Genomic DNA, 10,120 nt, shown 5'->3' on the forward strand with positions numbered 1-10,120 from the left:
ACTATCTCTTTACTTTAGACTTATTATACCAACAGTCACTATGCTTATAAGGTTACACAGCACTCCCCCCCTCCCCACACACACACGCACACCATCATTAACATCATAATGGGCAGACAGTAATCGAACTATTCTATCTGGAAAAACGCATTTTAGCTTTTATCTAGGTTAGATTATAGTAAAGACATCATAATCACATAGTTCACAAAATGGCCCTTCTGTTGGTTATAAATGTACTATTGACAAGAAAATGTGAGTAAATAAGTAATTTCAGAAGCATAAAGAATTGGGCGAGGCTGCTATGATGGGTTTAATTAACATATTGATATTTCAGAAAAGAAAGAAGGCAGGGGGTTATTTTTAAATTCTGGATTATAATACATATAGTTGGTGTTTTTAATTGGTGGACATTCTGAAACCCATATAAAGAAAGAAAGAAGATCTAAAACAGAGAATTTAGAGCAAAAAAGGCATTATGTGGTACAGAAAAGTGAAAAATTATAATTTATTTCAATATTTTATTTCTAAAATAAAAACTTAAAACCTGTATAATATTAAAGTTTAAATTATAAACTACATTTTGATGCCAAGTTTATTGACACATTGATCAGAAAGTTGTTTAATCAAATTTTGAATGTAAATTTAAAAGGTTTTAACATGTGCACTCTGCTCCATACTTCTGCACACAGGGTTAAGCCTTCCAAGCAATGGGTTGTGGCTAATGATAGGGCAGGTAGGATTTTAGGTTGTACCTACAAAAATATTGAATACAAGTCTAAATAGGCTATAATTTTAATGTATAGTTTAGGTTACATTTGAAGTATTATGTTCAGTCTTCGGCTTCTTACCTTAGGAAGGACATTCAATTGTTAGAAAGGGTTCAGAGGGGAGGCTACTAGGATGATACCTGGGATGGAAAGGTTGTAATATGAGACAGGTTAGGATCTTTGAAATTGCTTTCTCTTGAAAAAAAGAAAAGTTAGAGGGGGTTGGATTGAGGTGTTTAAGTTTGTTCGAATTGGTAGTGTCAATGCATCATCTTTTTTTTCATACTTAATGATGAGTATGGTGGGACTATGGGACACAAATATAGATTTTGTCAGGACAGGAGTCATCTTCAGCTGAAATAGTTTCATTTTTCTAAGAGAGTGGTTGGCCTTTGGAATGGGTTGTCTTTAGATGTGGTGGATGTAGTAAACTTTAAGGGAGGTTAAGGGAAGGCTTGATAAATAATCAGGTGATAAGGGCTGGCTTTGAGTTTGTTTTTTAAATTATAGTAATTTTTGGTTGGGATGGTCTAGATTTTTGTGTTGACACTAAGTATGAAAGTTAAAACAGGAAATGTTATATTACAAAAGTGTGTTTCATGCTTGTTTTTTTTGGGGGGAAAGGAAATCTTTCTTTGTAGAGTTGTGTAATACAAATCTTACTTATTAACTTTTAACCTTTTTTTAGTTGAATATTTCATCTTATGAAACCAAATAAAACCTTTTTTTTCCATTAGAAATGTAGTTTAGAATACAATCTTTTTCATTTTATTGGTTATCATTAAACTTATGGCAGAGTTACTTCAGTGGACAAAACCCGTCACGTGTGTGTATTTTTTACATGCAAAAAAAAGACAAGCTAATAAGAAAAAAAATTTAGGAAAATATATCATTTATGTCATGTTTTGTTCACATTGTAACATTAGTTCATATGCATTACAATTATCTTAGCAAATATAATTATCAGGTAATTGATTTATAGAAAAACATTTTAGAAGAATTATACCAGATAGTCATTTTACAGTATCAATTAAAAATACCATTGGGAACTTATCTGTATGAAACAGAAAACTTAAACTAAGCCATATTCAATGTATGGACAACAACATGTAAATAACAAGGGACCGATTGGTCCTTTAAGGTTGTCCTTATTCACCCACCCTCGAGAAAAGTGAAAAATTTAGCCCTTCTTTTATGTTTCAGAAAATTATCAGTTCCCCTCATTAGCACCTTTAAATTGCTGATCTACATTATTTCCCATGGAAACTCATTCCATAAATCAATTATCCTGTTGGAAAAATAAGATTGTCTAAACTGGATACTAGCCTGTCTTTTGTCCAAACTTAAATTTCTGTCCTCTCATCCAATTATCTTCAGAATATAGCACAGAGAAATCAGAAGGTTTTGTCCTACTGATTACCTCCTTGTATTAAATAATTATGTAAATTTATCAATTATGGTCTCACCATATGAATATTGTTTTGAACAGTATCTTTTCATATTTATGGGTTTTGGAAAAACTGTACCAAAATAACATTATTCAGAAGAGTATCTACTGATTTGTTGAAAGTGTTAACAAAATTATTCCTACAGTAAGTTCAATATCAGCTGCTAGGTAGTCACTCGTGTATTAGTCATATACAGCATTATAATGCAAGCAGTTTAAGCTTGATGCTGACATTTTAAACTACTAGTTATGTAGGGAAAGTAGATGCTATTTTCACTTGTACTGTTTTAATTTGCACATGGCTTGCATACTCTCTCTCTCTTTCTCTGTTTGTTTTTTATAATGTTCTAATGTCAAAAACAGCACTTTTGCTCTTGTCTTAAGTAAACATAATATACAGACAATAAAGGACCATTTGATTTTTCAGGGCTGTCCTTGTACCCCAATCCTAAAGAAAGAACAAGAAAAAAAATAAACCCACCTTTTACTTTTTTAATGTGCCAGCCTACACTAATACCAATGGCTAGTTATTCCATAAGCTAATTAACCTGTTACAAAAATAAAACTGTTTTAACTGGAGCTTAGTCTGTCTTTCTCAAATCTTAAACTAGTGTCTTCTTATGTTACTGTCTATTGATCTTTCAGATAATATTGTAAATGTTAATAAGATCACCCTCTTACCCCTTTTCTCAATAGAAAACAAGTTAAGGAATTTTAACCTATTTCCCTAACATAATCTCTTTATCCCTGGAAGCAGCCTAGTAGCCCTCCTCTTAACTTTTTTAAAAACTTACAACAGGTTCCAATATCTTGCCAACAACAGAAGTCAATCTAAATGGCCTAATTATCTGGCTCTGCCATAAATTCTTTAAAAAAACAAGTATAAAAAGATCTTATTGACAGTCTTCCAATCATAAGTGATTTCCCCAGCATCAAAAGACTTGTAAAATGGCAATTAAAGCATTCATTAATTTACTGCAAAGCTTCTTCAAGGTCTTATGATAATGCTCATTAGATATCAGTGTTTTACTCTGTAAACATTTACCAAAATTTTTAGGGCTGTTTTTCCAATAGAAATATAAAAAAAGTATTCTCACCTTTAATATAATTAACAGATCAGAAATCTTCTTATTCAGTAAAAAGGTGTAAATTGTTTTTTAAACTTCAATTATTTCCTTTTTTCCTTAATAACATTCTGTTAAGGTTAGAATTTTTTTGTATTGAAACTTTAATTCCTAATCTATCCAAATTACAACAAAATAATTTGAAACTGGAAAATGTCTAAATAACCTGAATTGCTCATCTTTAATAAATCAATTTTGTACAACTGCTTAAAAATATTATGTTAAAAACTATCAAGTGTCATGCTTTTCAAAATATAAATTACAAATTATTGGTAACAAAAAATATATTTTTACTAATTTTGAATTGTGTTTGCAAAAATATATATATATATATATATATACTGTGTTAATCTTTTTTTAACATTTCCTTTATTTTCTTAGCTTGATCAACATCTTGGTAACTTCTAGAATTTTTCAAAATCTACAGTTAGTTAACCAGGCAGGTATAACTGCTAGTTCCTGCAGAAGGCTATTGGGCCTGCAGCCTTTTTTTGGAATTGTCTGACAGTTCTACAACAACGTACTCGTACTTGATCTTCAATAATGTTCACCATCCATGAGAAAAAGGATTTTATTGAAATTTTAATTGAAAAAATGAGCTATAGTCACAGCATTACATCACAGAGTAGATTTTACTGAAGTATTTCTTTGTAGACACAATTATCAATGAAAGTGCCATGCTTTTCTGTTGCAACACTCGTGAGATTTTCACTAAAGAAAAAACAAATAATTTTTTTAGTTTATTTTTATTGTTTTATATTTGAGACTTGCTCTTTTTTTGTAGTTTTTATTGATTAAACCTGAAATATATCATTTTTGTGGAAATTTCAATTGTTTTATTTATTGCTCAGCTATATAGATACTGCCTAGTTATAAAAATATTACCCATTTATGATTGGTGATGATTGGTGTGGTAGTTTCCGAGATCCAAGGTTTGGATGTATACGTTGCAAGCTCTATTACAATAAGATTTTTTGCATATAGGACTACAAGACAGAATATGCCATCTTGGTACTATGAGAAAGAAGATCTTCGTAAAACTCCCTCTGTTTTAGATGGAATTAATTTGGAAACAGAGCAACGGTACAGGAGGGAAGGAGCTCGATTTATCATCAACGTGGGAACTAAAATGGGACTGTATCTTTATTTTACTTGTCTCTAGAAACGTTCAAGTTTTCAGTTTGTCTGTTGTAAAGGGAGAGTTTGTAAAGTAAAATTAATTACTGACATGATAGTTACTAGCCTTATAGAAACAGAAGTTTTGTTAAAATATGAACAGGAAAAGTTATTTGTTTCCAGTGACTGTGAATGACTAAATGATAGAAATGTATGACCAAAAATATTCATGGAAAAAGCTGATTGTTTTCTCAAAGTCACAAATTCTTGTAATTTTAAAACATTTTTAAGATTAACTCAGAATTGAGAGATATAAAAACATAATCTTTGTTCAGTTCTGTGTTATTTTCTTTCTAATTATAGCTAATGACATAGCTTGGATTAATTTATTTTTGAGTGTGTCTTTCCTAAATAACTACTTAGACGATATGATACTATGGCAACTGGAGTGGTATACTTCCATCGTTTCTACATGTTTCACTCATTCAAGACTTTTCCAAGATATGTAAGTAATGTTACTTTATTATTTAAAATGTTTTATTTCTGACTACATGGGTTAAATATTCATTTTTAGATTATTGAATTATTAAAAATGCCTTGAAAAACCATCAAACTGAAATGCAGGAAGTTAGAGATTAGGAATGTTGTTTTTTTCTCTTTGTGTACTTTTGTACTAAGATTTTATATTCACAAAGTGTAAAGAACTTGCATAAAAATCGATAATTGCCAAAGTATACAAACAATAGTTCAGTTCATTAGAATATAAATATATGTTAATAAATACTATATATATATATAAAAATATATTTTTCAGTGGGTGACAGAAAATTAATTTTCCCCCATTTTATAAATATCAGTCCATGTCTAACTTGTCTACCCTAACAAACCTAATTGAGCTGGTAAAACAAAACCATGAAAAAATCCAGTTGTTCTTCGTTACTAATTAAGCTTACCTGTTTAAAAATTGACAAATAGAAGAGTAGTACTTCTGCAAAGGAATAAGTCTGCACCAAGGTAACTAAAGCCTGTACCTGTTACTTGTAGCATTGTAGACTTTAATCATTTCTACTTTAAAACAAATATACTTTAATTTATAAATTCTGCTTGTCTTGAGGAAAAAGAAAGTTGAGAAGTCATATGGGGGAGCACTGTTTATCTGTACTGGATAATCTAGATACATAATTCTGAATTCACACAATACAAATAGTTTTTGTGCAGTAGATGCTCTGAAACTTTATAATAATTGAGTTGTCAAAAATTGTAAAACTTTTATCAAGGCAGCTCACAGTATTCTAACAAAACAGAAGTCCTACAGTTTGGAAAGGATTCTAGCTATTACATTTAATATACTTTAAAACAAAAATGAGTTTATAATTTTTGGTATTCAATTCACTTGAATACTGATGTGATGTCAATTTTTTCTTCACATTGGTGTACCTGTTACACAGCTCCATAAAGATGTACATAATACAAGGCACAAGTGAAACACTACTTTTTGAAGATTTAAATTTAGATATCTTTAATATTTATATTGATGGTAAATAAAATAAAATAAAGTGAGTAATTTACTTTGTAAATTCATATACCTTAAAAGTTAGTCTTAACATTATTTTGTCATCTGGTTTATGTATCTGTATATAGGTCAGATTATAAGTTGTTACCTTATACATGTAATTGAAATATATATACACATATAAGCAAAGTGCATTGCATAATTGTGCAATTTATTGTCTTTCTGTATTATCAGGTTACTGCATGTTGTTGTTTATTTCTTGCTGGTAAAGTCGAGGAAACTCCCAAGAAATGTAAAGATATTATTAAGACAGCTCGCAGCCTTTTAACAGAACAACAATTCCTACAGTTTGGAGAGGACCCAAAGGTATTGCAACTAGCAACATGACTTACATTGCTGATCAATAGTTATTTATTTTTGTTTGAATTAACAGTGTGAAAAACTATTTCCTGAACTAATTGAAATGTTCACATTCTTAGGACATTATGAACTGATCACCTCACATTATTGTATAAGATAAAGATATATATAAAACCCATTATAATGTTTTTAACTTTCTCATAAGAATATAAAAAAAGATGTGGACCTGTAGAACTAAGCATTTCATATATTAAAACCATCAGAACAAAAATTGAGGATGGCTGTTTTATATCAAAATCATATTGTTTTGGTTTAAAAAATAAAAAGGACAGTTAGCAAACCAGTAGACAAATTAGTATTGTTTTTATTAGATAAATATCTAACATAATTACATATTTTTAGGAAGAAGTAATGACATTGGAAAGGATTCTTCTTCAGACTATCAAGTTTGATCTACAAGTTGACCATCCTTATGGACATCTTTTGAAATATGCAAAATCATTAAAAGGTAAGCTTTTTATAAGTGATATCATCTGATTCTTCAGTTTGCTCTTAAAATCAGTTCAGTAACATGGGAATAACTAATTCATGTGGCATAAGTAATGAAATTGACATATGTAAAAAACCTTGAATCATAACTCATAGCATTTAAAAGTTTTAAAGAATCTAGTCAAAATAAGTTAATCTCTCACAGCTATAAATTGTAAAATTAAGCAATTAGAAATGTGTTAGCTATAAAGATTTATAGTTAATTTTGAATTATTTTAGCGAAGCTAGCAAATGTAATAATTTAATGTTAATTTTCAAGCCTCACCACATTGTTTACAGCCATAAGTTTGTCATGTCCTAAAGCACACCACTCCTTCCTATTAGTGTTTCATAATTCACCTAGTGTATAAGAATGATAGTTTTCCAGAGCCTGGTTCAACAGTACAATCACAGATATCTGTAGACATTGCATCCATCAACTTGACCACTATGTCTTAATATGGGATAGCACAAATATCCATTTCATTCTCTAGCTGCTTGAGGTATGTAATGCTTGAAACAATATTTCATGGAAACAACTTGTCTACACATGATGTGTTTTGCTTTTTTAGACAGATCCTTCTTGATTATATTGCTTACTGTAATCTGAGGCATGTAGATGGTTGTTGTTACTGACTTTTGTGTTCATAGAATCTCACCTGTTAAAAGACTTCACACTTTGATTACCATGGCTGGGGTGCAACTTGTTGCAGGCCTCTTTCTTGATGGCCCTGGGTCCCCAAGTTGATTTATAGTTCACTGTTTTCCAAAGCCATTAAGTACAAGGAATATCCCCATCATGGAAGCTTTAAATGCCATATCTGAACATATCTTTATGATCTGAGTGTATAGATATTTTGCTTCAGAAAAGGCTCTTATATACCCTTCCCAAAAGTGGCTGCAAAATGCCAAACAATATCAAAATTTAGTTTTGATATGTTCTGTTCCCACAGCTTTATATCAGCTTACTGATTTTTATATTCAAAATCAGTTTAATATAATGTACTCAATCTTCTGTGTATTTAAGTTTTTTAGTTTTAAGAATTATTTTGTTTGAAGATGCATAAATTATTTTATTAATTTCTTTGTGAGAAAGCTGATGTAATTATACGAGTTTTTGAAATATTAAGTTTGTAAAATCTTGTTCCAGGTGATAAACAAAAATTACAGAAAATGGTTCAGATGGCCTGGACATTCATTAATGATAGGTATGTTTTGATGCATTCTTTTTAAATACCAAAAAATATTTTACCCTCAAGGAAAGACTGGCTTAATGGTTCACCAGCTCTTCTGAGTAATGAATAAAGTTAATTCAATTACAATAAATAAATAGTATTACTAATAAACAATTTGATGTTAAAAGTTAATGAAAAACTTGATGTTAATAAAAACCATAAACCTATTTTGTTGTGTAATGACTTAAATTGATCAAAATTACAGTTTGCCAACTTAATGTAATTCTTACAAAAACAACTGTCGTTCAAGCATTTGATTATATAAATGGTATCTCAACCACTGCTAAGTCTGTCATATCCCAGGTGGCCTGATAAGCCCTGGTATTGAACAACATTGTAATATCAGCATTGGATATAGCAGATATAATGTAATTGACACATTATTACGATCTTCTTTACTTCTGCTCATAAGTTCATATAATTCCTTAGGCTGTTAAAAAGTGATTTAGAAAGACAGATGTTTTACTAGCCTAATTCTTATGTTTTAGGATTATTTATAGAGAACTGACATTTTTATGCAAGGATAATTTATTTTGTGTGTGTTGTGCATAAAGATTAACTTTTTGATATCTCTTATCTAGTAAGAAATAGCTTGAACTTGTAAACTACCCCATGTTATGTAAACACACAGCTTTATTAATACATCCAGCTACACTGATACTTTGAGCTGTGTTGATACATGTATCTCCAGGGCTTGAAGTTAAGGTTCAGCAATCCAAAGTTACTTGTAGCTTTGAGGCACCCTCTGTAACTGGGATGTGCTGAAATTACTTGCAACTGCTTGGAAGCTAATTTATGAAACTATTATGCGAAATTTCAGTGAAGGAAATGCAATTAAAATTAAGTTAACCCTTTCCAGATGGGTCAAAGGCCATGCCATTGCATGTATTGACTCGCATTCAAAATTTTACTGAACTACTATTTTATGAATTTATGTTATGAAGTTTGGTATCAAACTGTAGATTATAATTCAAATTTTCATATTATTCATTATTTAATTTCTTGATTTAAAAATATTAAAAAACACACACCTAAGCTTCGATGTTTGTGTGTCACGTGGTGTGGTGAATACAGCACTGGTTCAAATTAGATGTTTGTGATGTCAAAATACAAAGTCTATAGTTTTGTACAAATTAGGAACTCAAATTACTGATATTTATAAGCTAGAATATAAAATAAAAACCTTCTATCTTTTCTATTTGCTGAGATATTGCTCATGTACTGAATCAAACACAGTGGCCCCTATCACTTCTTTCCATTTTTGGAAACAGTCCCTTATATACACTTACTTTTATATATGATGTGAATAACCAGTCAAAAGCTCAGAATGTCCCCCTAGTGGCTTTCTCAGCCATTTACAGATATAACGGCATCATCTCTTTCTTTCGAGACAAACCTTCGTGCTGGTAAGTAAAATTTCATATTTTTAGACCCAAATACAGCTTAGTTACTAAACTTCATAAATTATAATGGAATTCTATGGTATCAATATAGTAATTTGTGATTTTTTTGGTTATTCAAATGTAATATAAAACTTAAAAAAAAATATTTCATTTCACATCTTCCATGTGCAAATTTTCATAAGGCTCAGCATTCTATGACAAGCGGTAACTGAGTACTAAGGTCATAACTAGAAGAGATAATTGTTTGCTTTACTTCTTTATTTACTCTTCTGTGTTTAAGAAAAATAAGTTTAAAAACTTGTTTGTAAATAGTAATGAGCTATATACATATATAATGTATAATAATTGAAATGTGACTGTATTTTACAAAATATTAGTCTACTAAAACACAGCCAAGACAGATCATTTTGTAAAGACTAATGGTCAGTTTTAAATTATTGAATGCAGTAACATGAGTGCATGTGCAACACATCATTGTAATTTCTGTATTGTTAGCCATGCATGGCTGAAAGGTCAATATAATAAAAATAATAAATATATATAAATATATAATGTTATGAGATTTAATCTATTTAGTCTAAACATTTATGTTTTTGTTTTATAATTTGTTTTCATTCTAGAATGAAA

At 30.0% G+C, this 10,120-nt stretch overlaps 1 protein-coding gene across 2 annotated transcripts in view; it reads left to right on the top strand.

The window, feature by feature from the left end:
* LOC106468824 (cyclin-K-like) overlaps positions 1-10,120 on the top strand; it is a 57,484-nt gene that overhangs the window by 11,421 nt on the left and 35,943 nt on the right. For both annotated transcript variants that reach the window (XM_022397189.1, XM_013929268.2), the window contains exons 2-6: positions 4,323-4,475; positions 4,878-4,959; positions 6,202-6,333; positions 6,730-6,835; positions 8,006-8,063. In XM_022397189.1, coding sequence (XP_022252897.1) covers positions 4,339-4,475; positions 4,878-4,959; positions 6,202-6,333; positions 6,730-6,835; positions 8,006-8,063 — 515 coding nt within the window. In that variant the 5' untranslated portion in view covers positions 4,323-4,338. The remainder of the gene's footprint in view (positions 1-4,322; positions 4,476-4,877; positions 4,960-6,201; positions 6,334-6,729; positions 6,836-8,005; positions 8,064-10,120) is intronic.

This window comes from Limulus polyphemus, unplaced genomic scaffold (assembly GCF_000517525.1).
Source record: "Limulus polyphemus unplaced genomic scaffold, Limulus_polyphemus-2.1.2 Scaffold3179, whole genome shotgun sequence".
NCBI lineage: Eukaryota > Metazoa > Arthropoda > Merostomata > Xiphosura > Limulidae > Limulus > Limulus polyphemus.